At 36.3% G+C, this 26,311-nt stretch overlaps 1 protein-coding gene and 1 pseudogene across 1 annotated transcript; both read left to right on the top strand.

The window, feature by feature from the left end:
• Positions 1 to 16,492: 16,492 nt before the first annotated feature.
• Positions 16,493 to 23,036, top strand: LOC144374811 (cytochrome P450 3A41-like). The gene is made up of 4 exons (XM_078037575.1): positions 16,493 to 16,628; positions 18,971 to 19,131; positions 19,356 to 19,642; positions 22,790 to 23,036. The coding sequence occupies exons 1-4, from the start codon at positions 16,586 to 16,588 to the stop codon at positions 23,034 to 23,036; spliced, it is 738 nt and encodes a 245-aa protein (XP_077893701.1). The 5' UTR covers positions 16,493 to 16,585.
• A 1,559-nt stretch (positions 23,037 to 24,595) lies between these two features.
• Positions 24,596 to 26,137, top strand: LOC144374816 (olfactory receptor 2AE1-like; annotated as a pseudogene).
• The last annotated feature ends 174 nt before the right edge of the window (positions 26,138 to 26,311 follow it).

Consider the following 26,311-nt stretch of genomic DNA (forward strand, 5'->3'; position numbering starts at 1 on the left):
TAGACTTAACTGACATATATAGAATATATCAACCATCATCAAGTGAATATACTTTTTTCTCAGCAGCACATAGATCCTTCTCAAAAATAGACCATATATTATACCATAGGGCAACCCTCCGTAAATATAAAGGGGTAGAGATAATACCATGCATTTTATCTGATCATAATGGAATAAAACTGGAAATCAATGATAAAAGAAGGAAGGAAAAATTCTACATCACATGGAAAATGAACAATATGTTACTGAATGATCAATGAGTTACAGAAGACATAAAGGAGAACATAAAAAAATTCTTAGAAATAAATGAAAATACAGACACAACATATTGGAATCTATGGGACACAATGAAAGCAGTTTTAAGGGAAATTCGTCACCTGGAGGTCATTCCTCAAAAAAAGAAAAAAACAACAAATAAATGAGCTCACACTTCATCTCAAAGCCCTAGAAAACGAAGAGCAAAACAACAGCAAATTTAGCAGAAGGCAAGAAATAATTAAAATCAGAGCAGAAAACAAAGAAATTGAAACAAAAGAAACTATTGAAAAAACTGACAAAACTAAAAGTTGGTTCTTCAAAAAAATAAATAAGATCGACAGACCCTTAGCCATGCTAACGAAGAGAAGAAGAGAGAGAACTCAAATTACTAACATACGGCATGAAAAAGGCAATATCACAACAGATGCTACAGAAATATAGAAGACAATTAGAAATCATTTTGAAAACCTATATTTCAATAAAAAAGAAGATAGTGAAGACATCGATAAATTTCTTAAGTCATATGATTTGCCCAGACTGAGTCAGGAGGATACACACAATTTGAACAGACCAATATCAATGGATGAAATTGAAGAAGCTATCAAAAGACTACCAACTAAGAAAAGCCAGGACTGGATGGGTATACAGTGGAGTTTTACAAACCTTTAAAGAAGAATTTATACCAATACTTTTCAAGTTATTTCAGGAAATAAAAAAAGAGGGAGCTCTTCCTAATTCATTCTATGAGGCCAACATCACCCTGATTCCTAAACCAGACAAAGATGCCTCAAAGAAAGAAAACTACAGATCAATATCTCTAATGAACCTAGATGCAAAAATCCTCAATAAAATTCTGGTGAATTGGATACAAAAACACATCAAAAAAATTGTGCACCATGATCAACTAGGATTCATCCCTTGGAGGCAAGGATGGTTCAATATACGGAAATCAGTAAATGTTATTCACCACATCAATAGACTCAAAGATAAGACCATATGATCATCTCGATAGATGCAGAAAAAACATTCAACAAAGTACAGCATCCCTTTATGTTCAAAACATTAGAAAAACTAGGGATAACAGGAACTTACCTCAACATTGTAAAAGCTATCTATGCTAAGCCTCAGGATAGCATCATTCTGAATGGAGAAAAATTGAAGGCATGCCCTCTAAAATCTGGAACAAGACAGGGATGCCCTCTGTCATCACTTCTATTCAATATAGTTCTCGAAACACTGGCCAGAGCAATTAGACAGATGAAAGAAATGAAAGGCATAAAAATAGGAAAAGAAGAACTTAAATTATCACTATTTTAAGATGACATGATTCTATACCTAGAAGACCCAAAAGGGTCTACAAAGAAACTATTAGAACTAATAAATGAATTCAGCAAAGTGGCAGGATATTAAATCAACACGCATAAATCAAAGGCATTTCTATATATCTGCCGCAGTCTGGCTGGGCACAATTCAGGAGCCACTTGTCAAAAGAAACTAACTTTATTTTTAGAACTACAAATGCCAAACAAAACAGCTCCTTTGGAAAAAACCCTCAGAGCCCAACTGCCACCACCGGCTTCCCACAAGCCTCTCACCCCCACACCAGCCTCTCCACCTCCCACAATCCTCCTGCTCTTGAGGCCGATTGGCTGGGTTGCGTGGGCGGAGCCAAAGAAGTCCCCCAGTGGGCAGCTCTGCAGAGGAGCCAATCAGCTAGATGTTTCTGGGGCCGCTGTGAGCCAATCATCAGCTGGCAGTCTGAAGGGCAGGGAAACAGCCCTATGAACATCACCGCAGAGGAGCCAATCAGCTAGATGTTGCTGGGGCCGCTGTGAGCCAATCATCAGCTGGCAGCTGGAAGTTTGCTGGCAGCTGGAAGTTTTCTGGGGCCCCTTTGGCTGTGGCTCTCAACATATATCATCGACAAAACTTGTGAAACAGAAATGAAAAAGAAACATCCCATTCACAATATCCTTGAAAACAATAAAATACTTGGAATCAACCTAACAAAAGAAGTGAAAGACTTAAACAATGAAAATTCCAGAACCCTAAAGAGAGAAATAGAAGAAGATCTTAGAATATGGAAAAATATACCCTGTTGATAGATAGGCAGAACTAACATCATCAAAATTGCAATATTACCAAAAGTTCACTATAGATTTAATGCAATCCCAATCAAAATCCCAATGGCATTTCTTGTAGAAATAGATAAAGCAATCATGAAATTCATATGGAAAAATAAAAGACCCAGAATATCAAAAGCAACTCTAAGCAGGAAGTGTGAATCAGGCTGCACAGCAATACCGGATTTCAAACTATGCTACAGAGCAATAGTAACAAAAACAGCATGGTAGTGGTACCAAAACAGGCGGGTGGACCAATGGTACAGAATAGAGGACACAGAGACTAATCCACAAAGTTACAACTATCTTATATTTAATAAAGGGGCTAAAGGCATGCAATGGAGGAAGAAGAGCATCTTAACAAATGGTGCTTGGAAAACTGGAAATCCATATGCAACAAAATGAAACTGAATCCCCTTCTCTCATGATGCACAAAAGTTAACTCAAAATGTATCAGGAAGTTTGATATCAAATCAGAGACTCTGTGTCTGATAAAAGAAAAAGTTGGCTCCGATCTACATATTGTGGGGTCAGGCTCCAAATTCCTTAATAGGACACCCATAGCAGAAGAGTTAATAACAAGAATCAACAAATGGGACTTACTTAAACTAAAAAGTTTTTTCTCAGCAAAAGAAACAATAAGAGAGGTAAATAGGAAGCCTACATCCTGGGAACAAATTTTTACTCCTCACACTTCAGATAGAGCCCTAATATCCAGAGTATACAAAGAACTCAAAAATTAAACAATAATAAAAAAAATTGAACAATAAGATAACAAATAACCCAATCAACAAATGGGCCAAGGACCTGAACAGACACGTCTCAGAGGAGGCCATACAATCTATCAACAAGTACATGAAAACATGCTCACCATCTCTAGCGTCAGAGAAATGCAAATCAAAACCACCCTAAGATACCATCTCACTCCAGTAAGATTGGCAGCCATTATGAAGTCAAACAACAACAAGTGCTGGTGAGGATGTGGGGAAAAAGTGTACATTGTACATTGCTGGTGGGACTACAAATTTGTGCGGCCAATTTGGAAAGCAGTATGGAGATTCCTTGGAAAGCTGAGAATGGAACCACCATTTGACCCAGCTATTCCCTTTCTTGGACTGTTCCCTAAAGACCTTAAAAGAGCATACTATAGGGACACTGCTACTACAATGTTCATAGCAGCACAATTCACAATAGCTAGACTGTGGAACCAACCTAGATGCCCTTCAATAGATTAATGGATAAAAATATGTGGCATTTATACACAACGGAGTATTAATCTGCACTAAAAAAATGACAAAATCATAAAATTTGCAGGGAAATGGATGGTACTAGAGCAGATTATGCTAAGAGAAGCTAGCCAATCCCTTAAAAATAAATGCCAAATGTCTTTTTTGATATAAGAAGAGCAACCAAGAGCAGAATAGAGAGGAAGAGCATGAGAAGAAGATCACCACTAAACAGACATGAGTGTCGGGAGGGAAAGAGAGAGAGAAGGGAAATTGCATGGTAAAGGAAGGAGACCCTCATTGTTATACAAAATTAGATATCAGAGGAAGTGAGGGGGGAAAGTGGAAAAAACAAGAGAGAGAAATGAATTACAGTAGATGGGGTAGGGAGAGAAGAAGGAAAGGGAGGGGAGGGGAGGGGAGGGAAGGAGAGGGGAGGAGGAATAGTAGAGGATAGTAAAGTCAGCAGAATACAACATACACTAGTATGGCAGTAGGTAGAAAAGTGGATGTGTAACTGATGTGAATCTGCAATATGTATCTAGGGTAAAAATGGGAGTTCATAATCTGCTTGAATAAAATGTATGAAATATGATATGTCAAGAACTTTGTAATGTTTTGAACAACTAATAAAAAAATGAAAAAAAAACAAAGAAAAGAAAAAAATATCACACATACCCTTTTTAGACTGAAAATACTACATTAAGGAAAGGGTCAACATACCAAAGAGACATGCAAATGAAATGCTCTGGCAGAATGCCAGGCTGGACCTTGCAGGAGCACTCAAGTCTGGGAATGTGTATCGAGTATGAACCCAAGAATTGGGGCATGAAGTCTCAACTTATCTTAGCTCATCATTGTGCCTTTGGTGTGACTGGGGTCTCTCTAAATGGAGTTGGGAAGGAGCGAATGTGCTGTTGGAATTTTTGTTGTTATATATCACCTACATGTTACCTCCCTCATTGTTTGGTCCAGTTTCTGAGTCATAGACTTGTCAGGCCCTTATTTATAGAATGACAATCATGGTGTCCTGGCTTTCTCTCTCATTTTATAGATATAGAACCTATCCACATGTGCTATGTGAGAAGCTGGGAATTCCTGTGCCAACACCTCTGCATTTTGTTGGAATGCTTTTGTAAGGTGAGTATGGTTGAGTTTCTTCCTATTCTTTGGCAAAGAAAATGCCAGTTTAATGTCATTGATAAAAATGCACTTCTTTGGTAGAAAGTTCCCGACTCTCATCCTTTTTGAAACAGTATGCAAGCTCCACCCTGAGCATGGCCAGGTTTTCCTTGGGGCTCTGTTGTCAACTCTTCAAGAGCCTCAGTGGAAATACTCAGATCCCTAATTCACCTGCATTTGATGCTCATGATGTTGTTCAGACTTGTACATATCATAAAGAGATGTTTAATTTGCCTTTGCACATTTGAGCAAAAATCTGTGAAAGAGAAGATGTCAAGCACATTCAAACATTCCTATTCATAACTCGATCTCATGAGTAGCTTTATTTAAAAAAGTGATCATGGATACATTTTAAACTACAATTTCTTGAACAATGCAAGTATTCATAGTTTGATAATTTGCACATAGATAATTTCTTAATGTCTAAATCTATGGTCATTTCCATGGCACTGCCCAAGTTTTACTACTAAAGGTACATATAGAGGATTTGAGAGACAAAACAAAAGCATTCTGCATTTTTAAATTATCCTTCAAAGATAACACCCTGTCTGTAAGTCTTAGAAGGGAGAAAATACAAAAGAGATAAGACAGCTCTTATCTATGGACTTCACATAATTAACCACAAGGTGAGTATTGTTTTTCCACAAGGTCAAATTTAGTGATGTAAAATGAAGAGTAATTGGATGATTTAAAAAATTATTAAAATTTAAGTCAATTGAATGGAGTGTTCCAAAAGAAATGTGAATTTGTGGCTTGCATTTGTGATTAACCTGGTTAGGTATTTGCCTCAGGGACTGAATACTAAATAGAAATCCATGAGCTCTAATCCAGATGGTAAGAGGATATGCTGCTTTCTGCTTAGATTATCTTTCCCAAAGTCTGAGGCTTCTTTTTTTTAAAGAGAGAGAGAAAGAGAGAGAGAGAGAGAGAGAGAGAGAGAGAGAGAGAGAGAGAGAGAGAATTTTTTAATATTTATTTTTATATTTTTTATTTTTTGGTGGACACAACATCTTTTTATTTTATTTTTATGTGGTGCTGAGGATCAAACCCAGTGCCCCATGCATGCCAGGTGAGCACATTACTGCTAGAGCCACATACCCAGCCCCTGAGGCTACTTAATTAGATTCTATTTCTACAATTCTGAGACCTAATGACTACCTGAGAATTCCATATAGATGTTAAAGATTGGCATTCTGCCAGAGCATTTGTTCCTCAATTAGAAGCAGGGATCAATATTTTCAAAATAACAATATAAATTCTCTTGTTTCTCCTCCCAGGGTTTTTGGCAAAATGACCCCCAATGTAATGAAAATATGGGAAAATGTGGGGGTGATTATTTTTGAAACTTCCCTTTGGTCGACTTGTTGGATTAGGCACTCCAGGGCAAGAGGACAATGCCAGCCCAGAGCTATTACTGGGAATTAATTATCATGAAGCTTTTAGAGGCTCCTCCTCCTGCCAAGAGTCCCATATTTCACAAGGTGTCAAGGTTCATGGCCAAGAATGTCATACTTCTGACTTTTCTCAGTCTCCGATGACACAAACACTCTTGGACTCACCTTCTCTCCAGTGCCCAGCCTCTACCCCCTTTTCAATTTTTTTTCTTTATTAGGAGCCTTTAACACTGCATAGGAGGCATTAAGTCAGACATTCCTAAAATGTGCACAATGCATGGCTTAATCTCGTTTCAAGATTGTCACTTTAGTAAAAGTGACCTTTATATACATTTGGGGGTTATTATGTACATTTGAAAGAAAAGAGGAGACAGAGATGAACAGATTGGGAAATGATTTGACCTCTGCTTTCTTTTATTTTAACTTTCTCTGCAAGTGTAAAGTCTTGGGGATTTCATTTGTTTTTTCCTGTCAATTAGGAGTTTTCAATAGTAGTGTACACAGGGATTTCTCTGCCTACCTGATTCTACTGACTTTGAAAAATGGACTTCCAGTATATTTTAAACCACTGTGTTCCCATGACCTTGTGTACCTCATAATCTTCTAGGGTGAAGTCAGCTAATTTCAGCAGCCATTTTCTTAATAATGGTTGGTGAAAGCAGCTCCAGAGGTATTATTGTAGTTCTTGTGTGCTATAAACAAGTGAGAGAAGGCTTTGCCTCTTCCTCCCTCTTCATCTTCTCTCATTAAGTCCTCAAAACTGCAGAGCTGACCAAATTATTCTGCCTAACTGGTGTGGCCCATAAAGGCCATGTTGTTGATTGGAAAGAGCACACAGGGCTGAGTCCCCACTGATACTGTCTCTTGCATCTTAAGCACTCGTAAGAACTTAATAATTTAATTTAATAGACAACAATAATTTAATTGTTGTCTATTTTTCTCTAATCTAATATTCTTTCACATCAGAAGAAACAATTGAGAGCATGAAGAGAGAACTTTCAGAAGTGGATAAAATCTTTGCCCCCTGGGCTTCATTTATGGTGTTAATATTCACAATATACAAAGAACTCAATGGGCTTAACACCAAAAAAATCAAATAACCAAATCAATAAATGGGCAAAAGAACTGAGCAGACCCTTCTCAAAAAAAGAAATACAAATGATCAATGAATATATGAAAAAATGTTCAACATGTAAAGCAACTAGAGAAGTGCAAAATTATTTTCCATGATTTTATAATTATGTCAAAATAAAACTTATTGTTATAGATAAATAAAAAGAACTAATAAAAAATTTCAAATGACATTTGTCTTTATATCTTAGAAGAGATATTATTTGATTCATTATAAATGTTTCTTACTTTATAATCCCGGGAAAACCAGAGCCTCGGGGACCCGATTCTCCTCTAACTGTGGGTGGAGTTGTGTTTGTGCTTAGATGATCGCCATCATTAACCAATATGAAGACGCATTGGTGAAGTACCTGAGCCAAGAAGTGAAGAAAGGTGACCCTGTCACTGTGAAAGAGTAAGTAGCAAACAGCTCTGGGGTTCTGAGCTGTTTTAAGACCTTCCAGCAGCCTGCCAGGGAGCTGAAATTACCACTGTTGAGCTACTCCCTGACCAGACAAAAGCAAGTGTGTGGTGTCACAACCACAATGGGCCAACCAAGAAAGAGAGGCTCCCAGGAGAAGGCAGGATAGCTGGGACATCTGTGTACAGAAAACAGAATTAGTTTATCTGCTTCATCATCAATGTGGATATTCTGTAAGTCAAAACACATGTCTTACAATAAAGAATGTGATCACTCAGAAGTTGAGGGTAGAGCCTAGGGAATGTTGGTTGGGGGGAAGTTTCTGATACCTATTGAGGAGGAATAGAAAGATACAATGCAGGTTATGCAACAACAAATCTCTTCATGGTTGCACTGATATTATCAGCAAAATGCAAAAATGTGGATATGTAACAGATGTGATTCTGCAATCTGTATTTGGGGTAAAAATGGGAGTTCATAACCAACTTGAATCTAATGTATGAAACATGATATGTCAATAGCTTTGTAATGTTTTGAACAACCAATAAAAAAAAACTTTAAAAAACAAACAAACAAAAAAAAGCAAAATGCAAAATATGAAATATTCCTACAACTTCTTCTTCCAATCTCAACAGAGATAAGGTCCCGAAAGGATACGGATTACAACTACCATGTCATTTGTTGTATAAAATGGGTAATTTTGACCCATGCACAACCTCTGATACTGTCTTGGAAAATCTGAGAGAATATGTTCACCAAGTTGTAAGCTCATCCAAGTACATTTTGAGGAGATTTTCAATGTTTTAAGTAAGGATATTCTTACTCATTCCCTTTTGCGAGATTCTGCCATTGGGGCCACCTTGGGTCCTGGAGTGCAGGACCTCTCAGGAGCTGTAGAGAAGGGGGGACAATGTTTCTGCCTCTCAGAACAGTGTGTTGCTTTTATGTGATGTGCTAGAGAGAAATCAGCTCTGGGCACAGACTGTGCTTAGGCAGGACCTAGGTCAAGGTCACCTATCTTGGATCCCCTAGCAGGAGTCAATTATAACACCCTGGTCCTGCTGAAGCTCCATACTTAATCATTTTTTATCATCTACACTCCACTCACTGATGTAATTTGTCTGATTATGGGTGTCTGTCTCTCTGTTACTGAACTCTTTGAGCTCACTGAGTGCACCCTAGTGTCCCTAACTCCTTTGGCACAGGGGCAGATGCCTCATGGCATTTGATAGGAGCATGAACTAGTCATTGAATCAACAGTTATATCTGACAGTGTGTGAATGTGCTCATATCACTTCTTCCAGCATGTGTAGAAGGAGAGTAAAACAATACAGATTAAAAGTTTACATTTCTTTCTCTACTCAGAATATTCGGGAGCTACAGCATGGATGTGATCATTAGCACATCCTTTTGAGTTAATGTCAATTCTCTCAACAATCCATTTGTAAAAAAAAAGCCAAGAGCATCTTTGATTCAGATGTCTTCCATCCATTTTTTATTATAATTAGTATGTGGACTACCATTTCTTTTTACTTTTAAAATAACAACTTCATTAAGATATTTTTTACATACTATATGATTCCTTAAAATTTAAAATTTCATATTTTTAGCATGTTAAATGATACATGCAGCCCTCACCATTGTCAAAACTCAGAAAACTCATTATCTTTTAACTGTCAGCTTCCAAAATTACTTACCTGAAACAAAATCACTCTATTTTCTGTTTCTGTAGCTTTGCATATAATGTATACATTATAAAAAATGGAGACATGTAATATGTGGTATTTTGTGATTCAAAATGTATCACTTAGTATTTTGTTTTCAAGTGAAATATATATCAATACTTCATGTTTATGGCCAAATAATATTACATTGTATAGACATAACACAATTTAGTTATCCTTTCATCAGTTGATGGACATATGTATTATTTACACCTTTTGGCGATTGTGAATGATGATGTTATGAACATTAGTATGAAACTTGTTTGTGAACTCTAATTTTCAATTTCATCTGAGTGTATACTCAGGTGTGAAATTGCTGCCTTACAAAGTACTTCTGTCAGTGTTTTTTATAATAGCTGTACCATTTAATAATGTTACCAAAAATGTATGAGTGTTTCAATTACTTCACTTATTTTCTAAAACTTCCTGTTTCCATCTCTTATTTTAGACATTATAGTGGATTTGAGATGGCATCTTTTGTGGTTTTGATTTGCATTTTCCTTTTGTTTTCTGATAACAAGCAATGTTAATCACTTTTTTATTTGTTCTTATTAGATATGAATGACGTATTTATAAAAGCATAAAGTATACCTTATTCTAATTAGGATGCCAGGCTTGTGGAGGTATATGATGTGGAGATTTACTATGATGTATTCATCTATACATATAAAAGATAAGTCAGATTCACTATTTTAAAGAATGTCTATCAATATCTTTTGCCCACAATTACCTGAAGCATTTGTTTTTTGTTTTGAGGCTTAAGAATTTTACTGGTGTGAGTCAGTACCATGTACCAGAGGAAAAAAAAATCGTGTGCTTCATTTGTGTACAATGTGTCAAAATGCATTCTACTGTCATGTATAAATAATTGTAACAAATTAAAAATAAAATAAAAAATAATTTTTAAATAATTCAATTGAAAAAAAATACTTCTTCATATATTCTTTACACAGTCTCTTACCAGATTATGATTTGTAACATGTTTGTCCTGTTCTATAGATATCTTTTTACTTTTTTTATAGTGTCCTTTGAAGCACAAAGTTTTTAGTTTTTTTGCAGTTTATTCCTGTCATGAATGAATGAGCAGAATTTTTAAATCTTAAATGTATTAATCTCAAAGCTGTAGTGATCTCAAAAGAGAGCAATTTACAGTAGATGCATGAAATTTGATGCCATTTATATAAACGTTAAAAACTCAACAGGTTTTGGAAACTTACATTCAAATGATGTGTGATTTATGTCATTTCCTTTTATTATTTGTCTAAGTATCAAATCTAAGAATCGATTGAGACCATATGGACTTAGACACTTTTTATGGTCTACTACTAAAAATTGTAGTTTAGCTCTGATATTAAGGTTTCCCAACCATTTTAATTTAAGTTTACATTCAGGGACAGGTGAGGACAACATGTTATTCTTTTGCATATGTCTATGTAGTTGTCCCAGCACCATTTTTTGAAGAGTGTCTGCCACATTCAATGGCCATGGCATCTTTCTCAAACTTCCATGAGCCATAGACATGTGGGTTAATTTCTGGACTCTAAATCCTATTCCATTTATATATATGTTTACCCATCTTCCAGGACCACATTTTATTTTTGCTTTGGAGTAGGTTTTGAAATCAAGAAATGTGAGTCCTACAACTTTAATCTCATCTTTCAACATCATTTTAGCTATTCTGTGTCCCTTTGAATTCTATGTGAATTTTAAATAAACTTGCCAATTCCTCAAAGAAGCCAGCTAAGATTCTGTTTCAAATTCATTAGGATCTGCAAATCAATTTCAATACTATTGCCATTTGGACAATATTAAGTTTTCTGATCCAAAAACCTGAGATGTTTTTTTCTAGTCATGTAGATCCTCTTTCTTGTATTTCAAGAGTATTTTGTAGTTATTAGTGTGCTTGTTTTGCACTTTTGTTAAATTGATTCCTAAGTATTTTATTCTTTTTAATGACATTATAAAAATTATTTTTTCAATTCTTAGTTTTTCTTTTGGGTTGTTTGTTACAGTGTATAGAAATACAGTTTATTTTAGTTTACTGATTGTACATCATGAAATGCTGGTGAACTTGTTATTACTTACAGTACTCCCAGAGAAGTGATGAGAGAGGGATTCTTGTCACGTTCTTGATTTGGGGTGAAAATATTAAATTATTAAGCTATAAGTTTTCATAAATATCTTTTATCAGGTTTACAAAATTTTATCTTAGTCCAATGTGCTGAGTGTTTTATCACGAAAGAATGGTTTTGAGGATTATTTTTCCAGGGGAAGGGTTGGATTTGGTTTTTATCAAATGTTTTTTTTCTGCATCAATTGAAATAATCCTCTTATGTTGACTTTTTATTTTATGGATTTGGTGTATTACACAACCTCTTCCTGTGTTGTCTTTGCTTGGTTTTAGTATTAGGGTAATACTGGCCTTTTAGAATATATTTTATTCTAAAATATATTTATTTCATTTTAGAAATGCTCTTTTAATTTTGGAAGTGTTTGTGAATAATTGATATTAGTTCTTTATTTCATAGAATCTACTATGAATAATTTCTACTACTAACACAATCATGTTACATTTTTCAAGTTTATTCAGGTTGCATATTTAATTCTCAATCAATTTCTATAGCTTATGTCTTTAAGGATTTTGTGCATTAAAATATGTGAACAACCAAATTGTAAGAATTCTCTCATAATCCTTCTCCACTGTTAGTAATAATTTCTCCTTTTATTTCTCATGCTATTAATTTTATTCATTTCTTTCTTAATATTTATTTTATTTTTTAATTAACATGTATGTGTTATGGAAATAAATGGGGTTTCATATGATGTCTCAACACATATACACAGCATACACAAATGAAATACAGACTTTCTTTATATACCTTCTGCCATAAACCTTCCCAACCTATAATAATCACTATTATATATTCAGGTCAAATATTTTACCTTTCACATATGAGAAAGAACATGTGGTACTTGTATTGATGTATCTAGTTTAGTTCATAAGCTGAATGTTCTCTAATTCTATCTACTTTTTGCAACAAAATACAAGATTTTATTCTTCTTTATGAATGAATGATCTATTGGGCACATATGTATATGTGTGTATATATATTTTATTATATTATAAATACATAAATTTATATTATAATATATAATAAATATATATGTATATATATATATTTATATACATATTATATATCACTTTCTTTATCCATTCATTAATGGAGTCCTAGATTTAATTCACATCTCAGATTTTCAGAATAATATAGGAATAAATATGGATGTACAGATGTTCCAATCATATAGATAAAATAGATTAATATAAAATAGGTTTTATATATCTATTGAGTATTTCATTTATAAATAATACATAATATAACTAATTTTTAAAAACCTAACAATCAAAATCTCCAAGTAATTCAGTTTAAAAATAGGCAAACACTCTAAATAGTTATTTCTCAAAAGAAAAAACACAAATGACATAAAAATACATGAAAAACTATTCAAAATAATTTGGTGTCATAGAAATGCAAATCAAAACTACAATAAGACATCATCTCACCCTGGTTAGAATGACCATTATCAAAAAAAGAAAGAATGAATGAAAAAATAACAAATGCTGGCCAGATTAGGAGAAACAGTTCTCTTATATATTGTAGGTGGAAATGTACACTATTCTGGAAAAAAATGTGAAGATAACCAAAATAAACAAAAATACATATATGCCGGGGACCAGCCCCGGCGGGGTCCAGGGAGTCCTGAAGGAGGAGTGGTGTCGGCGAAATGATGAGACAGGAGTCGTTCCGTTTGAGCAATCTTCAGAGAGAGAGAGAGAGAGAGAGCTAAAGCTGCTTTTTTTGGGTCCCCTTTTTATTACAATTTTTCTCATCATTATAGATTCACAATACGTCATTGATTATATAATTTAAAACTTTTCCAAGACATGACATTTTCTTAACCATGATTGAGAGCACACTGATCTACATTCTTCCAGGATATGACCCCCAGCCATACAATCATCAAAGTACAGAATGATAAATAAAACATGTCACCAATTTACTTCCTTCAGATTTTCCCAAGATTTACTATTTTTACCAAGATATTTTATTTTTTTATTAACTAATGCCAAACTACCTAACCAGACTCTAATTCTCCTAACTAATCATTACCCTAAAGTACACTTGTACTTTATTTTTAATCTAAAATTCCCATCTAAAAAAGTCCCTTTAAATCTTATATTTAAAATATCTTAAAGTTTATGAGTCATCCTTAAAGCATATCAGAAACCTATACAACTAAAGACTTAAGAATTTCTAAACTTAAAAATCTAAATAAAATAATATTTATAACATTATTCTAAAACTGTGTCTTATAAAGCTATTTTAATTGATTCCTAAATTTATTCTCATAAAACTGGTTGAGCTGCTTTCTCAAAGAGTTTCTTTGTTTCTCAGTCAAGGTACACTAGTTCTCAAAGAATTTGTAACTCAGTCAAGGTACACTAGTTCTCAAAGTGTTTGTTTTTCAGTTAATGTGCACTAGTTCTCAAAGAGTTTGTTTTTCAGAGGATGATTGTTGTCTGATATTAGGTTTGTCCACAATGTACTAAGATAGAAGAATAGCCTTCTACTTTGTCCTTGATATGCTGAGGGGTGGGTAGCAGAACAGCTTCCAAGGCATGAACTACCTGTTCTGTTCTAGCCATCTGAAATTTAATTTGTTTGGCATTTAACATACTCATACCTCCTGTGAGAAACATAAGCATGATAATGCAAAGTCCCAATTACATAAAAAAGGTCTCATGGTTTTGGTTACCCACCAACCAGCATGGCTTTGCCAGCATTCATCCTCACTGTGACCCTGTCAAGGAAGTGGGAGAGCGGCTTTGCCAAAACTTTTTCTCACTGTGACCCTGTCAAGACAGTGAGTGGGGGATCACCTTCACCAGATATACATTCTGATCCAGATGCCCACTTCTAGTACATACTGAGAGGAAATATCATCATATGAAACTGTTATCTCTTTGTATTTCTTGGTCAATCTGGCTAATGGTTTGGCGATTTTTATGATATTTTCAAAGCAGTAAGGTGACTTATAGACACGTTTTGTTTTCATCAATTTTATTTCTTTTCTATTTCATTTGTTTCAACTTGGGTTTTTATGATTTTCTTCCTTATGCTTGCTTTTTGTTTAATTTCCCCCTTTCACCATTTTATGATTTAATTTTATTTTTTAATAAAATTTATACATCTGTAGCTATATGTTTATGAGCACTGCTTTTGCAACTTCTCCTAAGTGTGATATAACATGTCTTCACCTTAATTAACCAAAAAACAACTTCTAGTTGCCTCAAGATACCATCATTGATGCTTGACAGCTGTATCTGGAAGTTTTATGGTTAATTTCCACTTTGGTATGAGTTTCCTGATTTTCCATCTGTTATTGATTTCTGGTTTCATTTCTTGACAGCTGAGGAACATAGGCCAAATTGTACCTATCATGCCAACTTTTCCTAGAATGCATAATTAAATATAGCACAGATTATGAACTGGTTTACCCAGAGACCCTATTCCAATATACAAAAGGGTAAGGGGCCAGGGAATGTAATCCTCTTCCTTTGCTCAGTCCTGTGGCATTGAAGGGGCCACTGATCCCCTGCTATGGTGGCTGCAACCCCATGTATGAAGTGCCCTTGCTCAGCCATGAACCAGACACCAGGTACTGGCCACAGAGGAAATAGCTTCTGGTGGAGAAAACTGATGATTTTTCTCTTCTGTATTTTTTAGAAAATGATCAATGCTCCTGGGATGTTGCCTTTTCACCAAGGTTTCTCTTTATTTTTTCTTTCACTTTCTTTCTAGTGATATTTCCATTCTTTAGACCAGTGTTTCAAGCATAAAGTGTCTACAGGTTTTCAAAAATTGTTCTGGATTTTTAAAAAAAATGCTGTAATAAGGATGAAACAAAAACGCCTAGAAAATAAAGAAAAGGTAAAACCTGGTGGTGGTGACATGACAATGTTCGCTTTCTGATCATTTATTTGCTGTGTACATCTGAATTGTGCATATACAAATGTACATGTAATTTTGTAAGTGGTGCTGGGGATTGAATTCAAGGCCCCATATATGCTAGGCAAATACTGAATCACTGAGCTTCATTCCTTAGTCCCTCTCTGTGCATTTTTTAAAGTTGATGGAATACTTTAAGATTTGCACTGGAGAATTTTTACATTTTGGTTAGAATGAGGAGCAAATTTTAAAAAGGCAAACTGATAATGAGTAAGATTGACAATGTTTGATACAATAATAGACATGATGTTATATCTTGAAAAAATATCATTCAAATAAAAACCTTATCATTTCCCTCCCATTCAGTAAACTGTCAAAATAAAAATCCTATTTCAAAATGATTTTACTGTTAAAAAGTATTCCCCAAATCTTAAACTGGTGAACAATCGTTACAATTCCAAGCCCTTTACATCTTAGTTGGCACATTCTTCAAAGGAAGGTCCTATTGGGTACCTGGTGAAGTATGTGTATGTTAAATCTGACTCTTTTCCTGTCCACAATCAGGCTGTGCTCTTCATGACCATCAACGTGATATGCTAACCAGCTTTGCTTTCTGCTTTGCCTGGAGGTCAGCACAAGAATGTCTCCAGGTCAGGGAGGCAGGACAGACATACCCAAGTGTGACTGAAGATTGAATCATGTGCCTAATGGGTGGAGAATTTGATGATACACAAACAAAAGCTACTAATCATCTTTGAAACTACCAAGTGTATTCAGTGTGGCCATTGAATAAGAATGAAGGCAAACTAAAAGAATTTAAGTCCAGGACCACTTTCTGGGCAAGCAGGTGTAACAGGAAAAGGAGACAAACCCAGCATTAGGGAGAGCAAAGACCACAGATATTGGACACCATAGCTGGATTTCTCTCAGAAAAATATCTTGTTTTCCATGGTTTATACATGCATGTTTTGTTCACTGGTGGTTTGTGCAACTCTAGCCAGACTTCTGGACTTAAAGGACCCACATTCTAAGAAGGGAGGTGAAATGCTACATTCCAGATGTACTTCTGACTTTATGACTGATTTTGTCATTTCCATTTTCATTTCTGCTTCCAGAACTGCATTGATTTTCTCCAGTTAATGATTAATTCCCAGAATTCCCAAGACAAGGAGCCCTACCAAGGTAACCAAGAATGTTTCATGGTCCATTGACAGGGAAATTCAAATAAGCAAGTTATCCTGAAAATATACATGTTTTCTAGAGAAAATAAATTTTCACCAAATTGCAGGAAGATACACATTTTGATTTTGCAAATGGTGCCCACATGTACTGTCTAGAATCATACAGGTATAACAAGGCTCAAAAATTGAAGGGAAACTAGGAGAAAGCATTTCAGTCATGAAGTTAGCCTGTTGTCTTTTTTCCATTGACATCAGAACAAATGCTGATTCGAAGCTTCATTTAGATGCACTGAATCAGAACCTCTGCCTGGATATTTGCATTTGTACATACAATCAGGAGGTTCACTGTCCCAGTAGTGGTGAGGGTCAATGGCAGTACTGGGTGAAAATGTGTTCACTAGCTTCACCTGATATTAAGATTAACTTTTTCCCATGTAATTCATAAGAATGTTGTGGGGGAAACCTCTTATACTGTGTAAACTTCCTATTCCTCAGCATACTTTCACCAACTAGTTTTATCATACATGAATGATTTTTGATATAAAGCATTTGAATTATGATGTTTACAAACTGCTATTTTTATCATTCTATCATCTACCTACATTTATGAGTTGGTATTAGATTGTAAGAGAGTTCCATTCTTATTTATGTCAGTATGATGTTATATACTATGGATTTATTCTCTTGCTATCATTTTTTATTTTTATGGTCAAATTCTCTTGGGCTTAAGTCTTTTAACAACTTCTCTCTTCTCCTTCTGTTCCTTCTCCCTTCCCTCTTCCTCATCTTATATTTTGATTGTTAAAATTGACTATATTTTATAGCAGTTTTAGTTTCATAACAAAACTGAGAAGAAGGTGTAGAGATTGCCCTTATCCATTTTTTTCTCTAAATTCATATGTTTTCCTAATTACAAATATCCTTCACCAAAATGATATATTTTCCATAATCAATGAACCATCACAGATAAGTCACCCTACCCCTAAGTTCATAGGTTAACATAAGGGTTTTGGACACATTAACTTAAGGGTTCTTGCACTGGACACGTGGCTATGGAGCTTTTGGCATGTAGGTAATGTTACTGAAGAAGTGTACTTTCTATTGTTATTTAGATTTAATTCATTAAAATTTAAATTTAGATAGACACATATGGTTAGTGGCTACCAGATTGTACTGAACAGTTGTAACTTAAGTTTATAATCCAATTTCATTTCAGTATCATTGGGTTTATACCAGTAGTGGGGAAAACTCGATTTGAGATTTCCCACAATAGCATCATAGAAAGCTTCTGTAAGCTAGAATTCCATGTAGATGTTTCTCACACTTATTTTGCATTATTTTTTGTTATGAATTACATGGTTGGAATGTATTCCATGTTTATTTCAGGTATTCGAGTATCAACAAATTCTAATCATTTCTCTAATCAATGAGATGAATACTTGAATGTGACTTTTCAGGAGAAAAGTCAAGAGAAACAACACCTTCTATCACAAAGGCCGTTTGATGATTATGAAGTTCAGCAAATAGAGGGGATGTGTACTAGGAAAGATGACATTCAGCTCAAGATTGATAAGCAATGTTAATTCCACTCACTTAACCTCATCGTCCTATGGCTTCTGCCTAATACCCTGTATCAACATATTCTTTCTTGTGTGATTTTAATACCACTCATTAGACTCTGGTTAATCACTACTCTTCTGAGTTTTTTTTTCTCTGTATAGTTTCTACACACCCTGAGGTCATCAAATTTTAAGACTGGTGCCCCAGGACTTCTATTACCTGATGATTCTTAGGCTAATTTGTGAACAGAGTTGACCACATCTCATGAAAGTTCAGATTTAAATTTTGTAGCTCTAGAGCGAAGCTTGAGACTCTGTGTTTCTAATAAGCTCCTTGAAGATGTCCATGCTGCTGGTCCATGGACCACAGTTTGTGCAGAAAAATTTCTCTGTGGCTTAGTATAGTTCTGTCAATCATGGCCTTTATTTTTCCTGCAAAGATGCCAGTATTGCAAATGCTTTTAAAGTTCTTCAACCTACATTCTAGATAGAGTAAGTTTATTTTTTTTCCCCAGGGGAATAGTGCTACCCACTATTTATAGCTAAACAACTTTCATGATATGCAAGGCACAGTTGAAAAATACTGTTTGTTTGACATCCATACTGTCCCTTGAAATCACCCAGTTGTGTTCGTGGTGGGGTGGTGGCAGAATGAGGAACATTATGAATTGCTCTTTCAGTTTTTCCTCATGGGATTTTGGATCATTATTCTGATTTATCTTCATGTAAACTGTAAAGTGTGCATGAACCTGCTTAGACCAAATTGTCTTTCCTCTCCTTTTAGGTCTATCTGATCTGGAGATTGCAGCCCAGTCTATTATCTTTATCTTGGCTGGCTATGAAACCACTAGCACCACTCTTTCATTTATTATGTATCTACTGGCCACCCACCCTGATGTCCAGAAGAAGCTTCAGCAGGAGATTGATGAGACTTTTCCCAATAAGGTGAGTGAATGGCACCTGGAGGGGAGAAGAGAGTTAAAATCTCTGGGCATATCAGTTTGCCATTGGGCAGTTCTAAAATCATGATGGTTATTAAATGCTTTGTAAATGCTATGGTATTTTACCAATATGAGTTATTTGAGGAGCTCTGAAAACATCAGTGTACTGTGTCAACAGAGTTTTAAGTCATTTCCAAATCTTAATTTACAAAAATTTCTTTCTTCCAGGCACCTGTTACATACGATGTACTATTTGAGATGAAGTATCTGGACATGGTGGTGAATGAAACTCTCAGATTATATCCAATTATTGAGATAATTTTGAGAGTCTGTAAAAAAGATGTTGAACTCAATGGGGTGCACATTCCCAAAGGAACTAACGTGGCTATACCAATATATAGTCTTCATCAAAACTCCACGTACTGGCCAGAACCTGAAAAGTTCTACCCTGAAAGGTACAGGGCTCCTGAGAAAGGAAATCAACCCATAATATGCTGTTTCACACATATTCTGAGGTCTTTTAGTGCAGATGGCATACATGTGATTTTAAAGTTTTCTTGTTGTAAGAAAATTTTAAGAAGTTTTTTACAAAGTGGTAATTGTTTTAGAAAACAAACATTAGAAAAAATAAATGACTATAGCCATTTAAGGCCCCAGAACATCAAGATAAGCCCTATCTATCATTAATGTGATAAATGTCAGTATGGACTTTTTTATTTAAATGTGTAGTTTTTAAGGACTGAAATGCTATCACATTTCATTTGATTTTGAACTGTTTTTTATTTTATTTATCAGTAATCTATAAACCTTTCTGCCACTTGACCACTCTCTTATTTTAAGTGCTTATCTTTTTTAATCGTTTTAGGGTTTTTTCCTGTTTACGTTAGCTCCTTGAATTTTCTACCAGCTTTAGGAAGCCCTTCTATCTTCCACTTGATTAAACATTGCTTCCTGGTTCCTCCAGCACAATTGTTAAATACAAGTTAAGGCCTGAGAACCCTCCCCTATCCAGATGGTTTAAGCAGCCTCACTGAGGATGGAGAGAGCTCAGATCCACTGAGTCTTCTCTCTGGAGTGTTCTGGGCCAGCTTCTCATACTCTCCACAGTTGATGACTCTTTCAAAGCCAAGTAACCTGCCCCCAAGACACCTGAGATATTCATCCTTAAATATGTCTTGACCTTGGTCTTCTGAAAATTTTGATCCAAACTCACAGATTGCACTCTGGAAAGAGTTACTGTTTTCCTGTTGTTGTACTGAGGAGCAAAATAGAGAAAGTTTTCATGGTAGTTTCTGGGTCGTCAGGTGGCATGGGATCAAGACTTCTCTTGGCTCCTAACTTTACACTTCTTGATTAGAGTGACCTTGTCTTGTTGGTTATGAGTTCCTCAATGCCAGTTTCCTCCAATTTCAGCACTTCCAACTTTTGAACTTTACAGATACAAAATCAGAGATTACACATCTCTTTGATTCACTGAGGCATGATAAGATACTACGTGCTTAAGGTGCATCAGGGACTAGACCAGGATGAGGAAAATTACAAAGATGTGTGGTATGGAGGGCTCTTGACATACACACAAGCATAATCTACAGACAGCAGTTTGGAAAACGCTTTCAATGCTTCCTCATCTGCTCATCATCTGCTCAAACAATTATCAACCAACCTCATCAGACCCTCCACACACCACACACCCTCCAAGAGATTCCATGTTACTTTGAATCACAATCACCTCTAAATTTGCCAAAATGTTCTCAAATATATAAAAATACACTTAAAAACAATCACAATGTCATTATCACTTTCTCCAAATCAACATTTCTCCTTAAAGTAATAAAATAACCAGGGCTCAATTTGAATAAAACCTGGGTTCAACATTCCAGGAATTATTTGTAACCTGATGAGACAGACTCAGAAGACAATGATAATATTCTATGGGTAGAGAGGCAGAGACAGAAGGAGAAGGAGAAAAAAGACGAATGAGGAGGAGGTAGAGGGAGAGAGGAATTGGGAAAAAGAAGGGAGAGACGAAGGAAGGGAGACAAGAAGATCCAGGAAAAAAGGAGTATAGAGAAGAGAGGTAATTATAGTGGGAGCATTTTCTCCTCCTTCATCAATAAAAATATGAAATGCAGGAGTGGGGGTTAAGGCAGGAACACACTTTTCTTCATTTATATGCTCATTTTCTAATTTTTTTCAGAGTGTGTGTGGATCACAATCCTGAATATAATCTCATTACTTAAAGTCATATTTTCTTTTAAATAGCATTCATCACATCTTAACAAGAGAGAGAGCTCCTCTAGTGTAAGTAGAATGAAAAAGTTCTGTAGGTTTCAATTCTTATAAGCAAAGTCACAGCAGGATTTCAGTGATCATTCCACAAAAGAATCCTGTGTTTTGCTGCTTCTACCTACTCTGATATGACTATTCTATGTATAACCTAAGAGATCATCATCTTTTCTCAAGTAGATTATATGAAATAAGCAACCCTTTCCTCATTAAGGGAGAAAAATCCTTTTTTTGGCATTTTGTGTGAAATATATTGTTTCTACTGATTCATACTTTTTCATTTATATCCAGTTATTTAAATACTGAGATATGATTATAGGTATTATCCACACCTCATGTTTGATAGGAGAATGACAATGAAATAAACACTTAATTTGTGTAATATAAATATACAGATTCTTATCAGCATTAAGAAGAAATGCAAAAGAATGGCAGTGTGTGTTCCTGAGAGTTGTCAACATGGTCATTATTGGTCTTTATCCTTTTTCACTCCACAGTCCATACTGCCTTGGTTCAGAGCTTATCATTGTTCCTGGTCAGGTGGGTGACCCAAACCTTCTTCTCTGAAGTATCTGAGCCCTTATCAGTGTGACCTGACTTGGGCTTTAGTTTCCTATTGTCCTCCATCACAGGACCTGGGAGTTTAAATAGTTACTGAGAAAATGTCCTATGTCACACTTGCTCTTTCTCTCTGTGTTGTGTTGTAGCAACTCAGTTTCCCTTCCTAGTCAGAATTAATCACTCCATGCCACAGAGTGACCTTCTTCTTCACCTGTTGATTCAGCTATAATGAGAATCCTAAAGTAGCTACCTCAACTCTCAGGGATAAACTTTACCCTTGATGCCATGTCCTGTTTGTTCACGGATCTATTGGGCAGATGCCAGGACTGAGTGAGGAAACAGGGGCTGATATCCAAAGTTTAGGTTAACCCTTTTTTGCATAAGAATCTCTATCCAGTGGGTGGTAGTAATGAGTATTTCTTTCTTGTTTCCATAAGAAAATAAAATCACTTTGTGTCTGTGTGGAAGAATCTCTCCCTTTGTGGCTAAGAGTTTTCTAAAGCAGCACAACAGAAATGTTAGTGTTTCATAGACATCAATCTTATAGGGAGAGAACACACTCTCATTTCTATCCACTGAATTCTTGGGGGTCTGATCCTATGAATTCTTGCTATGGTAGAAGAAGTACCATAAATTAGATGCAGACGTCGAGCATGTATCACATCCTGGAGGACATTGCTCCAGCAATGAGAGGTGTTGTCATCTAGGTGTTACTTGAGGCAGAGTCTTTCAAGGGTATTTTACCATTCTATCAGGTTCTGTGTTTCAGGAAGATGGAGGACCTATGTTAATTATAACAAATCCCATGAACACAGGCCACATTACACACTTGTTTGCTGTGAATGGAGCTCCTTGTTCAGAAGCAATGCTGCATGGATTACCCTTATGGTGAATAAAGCATTCTGTGAGTCCAGAGATGGTAGTTCTGGCAGCAGCATTTCAGGAGAGGAAGCAAAATCCATACCAAGAGTGAGTGTCCAGTCCAGAAAAACAAAGGAGGAGTGTCCCTTTCATGCTGAATGTGGTCCAATGTCATCAATGTGCTATGCAGTGGCTGGCTGATCACCCCAGGGAATGGTGCGATGTTGGGAACTCACGATTGTCTTTGCTGTTAGCCATGGGTATTCAGCAGTGGCTTCAGACAGATTTGCCTTGGTGAGTGTAAGTTTATCATGATGAATCCAGGGATAAACTTTACCCCAGATGCCATGTCCAGTTTGTTCATGGATATATTGGGCAGATGCCAGGACTGAGTGAGGAAACAGGGGCTGATATCCAAACTACTGGTTAACCCTTTTTGGAATAAGAATCTCTATCCCATGGGTGGTTTTCATAAGAATATTTTTTTCATATATATTATCCAGAAAATCGTGAACTTCCAGGATATTAAAGGGAACACATGTATCAGAGGAATGAATGTCTCCCGTAGGCAACGTAAAGAACTTTGGGTTTTCTTCTGGAGAAAGGGTTAAGGTGTTTGCCTTCATGCTGCATGTATTGTATTTAGTTACACAGGTATCATTTTTGTATTTGAAGGTTAACCTGACTTATGGAGGTGTGCATGTGTACCAAAAAGACAGAAGATGGACTGCAGTGACTTTGTGATGTGTGATGTTTTCTAGGATGAACTACATCTCACCAAATTCCCTCTAATCCATCGTTTCTGTTTAAGGTGGGTCTCAAGAGGAGCTACCTGGGAGATTAGAGGGCAGAAGGGAAGCAGCCATCCTGTAGTACTAATACATTTTTGCTGGTCTGCTGGCTCACACCTCACTGGTAGGGAGCAGTGGCTGGGCCTGCAGTTACTCTATCTTCCCCAGGATTCTCCCTTAAGCTCTTGGAATTCTGGGCTAGGGGTGTGCATTCAGCTTCATTAGAAATCTGACCTAAATTTCCAATGTGCCTGTATGATCATACCATATGGATCTCATCTTTATGTATAGCCACAAGTAACTAATAAAAAAAACATAAATAAATAGCATATCAGAAGAGCAGAGGGAAGGAATCAGAGGAAGGGAGGAGGAGAGGGAAACGGGAAGTATGGAGACTGAATTGAGGACTATTTTATGCTTTTTAATTATGTCAAAAGAATCCCTAATATTTTGTAGAATTCAAAAGAGCCAATACAAAAAGAAGAACCTTAGTGCCTAATTCTATAGACAAAGAGACTGACTCTTTTTGTTTTCTCTTGTGGGGTCACAGCTCATGCTTTAGGATTTTGTCTGTCTTTGTCTGCCCTGCTTTGTACTGTCTTCCCTTTCTACTGCTTGTCCTGTAGAGTTTAAATTTCCACATCAGACTTAAACATGACAGCAGTATACCAACTCCTTAACCAGCTTCCACAAAGAAATAAGGCCAAAGTTCTGTAACACAACCATTAACAATTACATGCATAACTAACAACATCTTAGTGGTTCAGCTGCTCTTATTAGAACCTGCCTGGTAAAACAGGAAACATAATCCGACAACCATAAAAACACAGACACACACTCACACAAATCATACACATGATTACACACACATAGGCCTATATTTAGTAAAAAGAGTCATAAATTCTGGCCCTTAATAGAGTCTTGGAATTTCAAATGACCATGATCATGATGACAAATTTTAGGTTTGTCTTGCTTTGAAGAAAAATGAATTTTAATAATTTCAGTTTCTGGATACTTACAAATAGAGAAAAAACTCTTCACAAATATTTTTTTTGGATCAAGAGAGCTTATCACCCTGTACACAGGATCCCATATTTCTGGCATCACACTTTGTCTCCACTCCCTGTTTCCCCAAGGACTTTGAAGGGACCATGTGGCTGTGGAATCAGACGTCTCTGGCAGACTTTATCCTTGAAGGGCTCTTCCATGACTCCCCAACGCACCTTTTCCTTTTCTGCCTGGACCATGGTGGTCTACTTTGTTGCACTGAGTGGCAACACTCTCACCATCCTCCTCATCTGTGTGGATCGTGGGCTTCACACCCCCATGTACTTCCTGCTCAGCCAGCTCTCCTTCATAGACCTGATGCACATCTGCACAACCATCCCCAAGATGGCTACCAACTACCTGTCTGGCAGCAAGTCCATCTTCTTCCTGGGATGTGCCACCCAGCACTTCCTCTATTTGTCTCTGGGTGGTGCTGAGTGTCTTCTGCTAGCTCTCATGTTCGATGACAGGTATGTTGCCATCTGTCATCCTCTGCGTTACACTGTGCTCATGAGCAGAAAGGTGGCACTGATGATGGCCCTCACCTCATGGTTGGGGGCATCTCTGAACTCCCTAATTCACACAGTCATCTGGATGCACTTTCCCTTCTGTGGATCTCGGAAAATGTACCACTTCTCCTGTGAGTATCCAGCTGTTGTGAAGTTGGTATGTGGTGATGTCACCGTCTATGAGACCACAGTGTATATCTGTAGCATCGTGCCTCTCCTCCTCCCCATCATTCTGGTTTATACATCCTATGGCTTCATCCTGCACAGTGTCACTGAGATGCATTCAGCTGGGAGTAAAAGAAATGCTTTTGCCACTTGTAGCTCCCACTTCATTGTGGTCTTTCTCTGGTTTGGTGCCTGCATCTTCTCGTACATGAGGCCCAGGTCCCAGCGCACTCCACTGCAAGACAAAGTTGGTTCTGTGTTCTATAGCATCATTACTCCCACACTGAATCCTCTGATTTATACTCTCTGGAGTAAGGATGTAGCTAAGGCTCTGAGGAGAGTGTTGAGGAGAGGTATTATCACCCAATGACTACACCTGTATTCGGCCCAAGTATAGAGTGTTATTATGGGTAAACCTCTAAGAATTTTCAAGAATCCAGATCCATGATGTAATTTGACTATCCAAAGAATAAAGTGGCTTATGTATACCTTCACTATTTTAACTGAGTTGCAGGAATTCAAGTAGCATTGTGTATGTGTCTAAATCCTTCAGAGTATTATGAAAAAACCTTTACCAATCCCATTTAAAGTAGACATATGAAGTTAAGTGATACTCTAAAAATATTAAGATAAATATATAAAGACCTTTTCTATCATTATTTTTATTGAAAATACATATGTAAATCATGACAACAAAGACTATTTAGGGAGTATAAAATTAGAATGTGTTGATTAATATTAGAAACCTGTGAAATAAAGCGTGTTTTGAAAGAAAAAGTTGGTGATAAAATATTTCTACTCAGATATTTTGAGTTACTGAATCAGTGTTTAAGAATTTATAAGGGCAGATATGAAAAGGTGAGGGTGCAGAGGTGGGTGGATAGAATTCCTCCAAAACCTGAGAGGCTGAGTTTTCATATCTGTCACACAGATGGTCACCTCCTTTCCATCAAACAACACATAA

Source organism: Ictidomys tridecemlineatus, unplaced genomic scaffold (assembly GCF_052094955.1).
Source record: "Ictidomys tridecemlineatus isolate mIctTri1 unplaced genomic scaffold, mIctTri1.hap1 Scaffold_89, whole genome shotgun sequence".
Lineage (NCBI taxonomy): Eukaryota > Metazoa > Chordata > Mammalia > Rodentia > Sciuridae > Ictidomys > Ictidomys tridecemlineatus.

Excerpts from the sequence above, each read along its gene's own strand:
- LOC144374811 (XM_078037575.1), top strand. The coding sequence starts at position 16,586 with ATGATTAATTCCCAGAATTCCCAAGACAAGGAGCCCTACCAAG. Across the intron at positions 16,629-18,970 it reads AGACAAGGAGCCCTACCAAG|GTCTATCTGATCTGGAGATT; the intron begins GTAACCAAGAAT and ends CTCTCCTTTTAG. Across the intron at positions 19,132-19,355 it reads ATGAGACTTTTCCCAATAAG|GCACCTGTTACATACGATGT; the intron begins GTGAGTGAATGG and ends TCTTTCTTCCAG.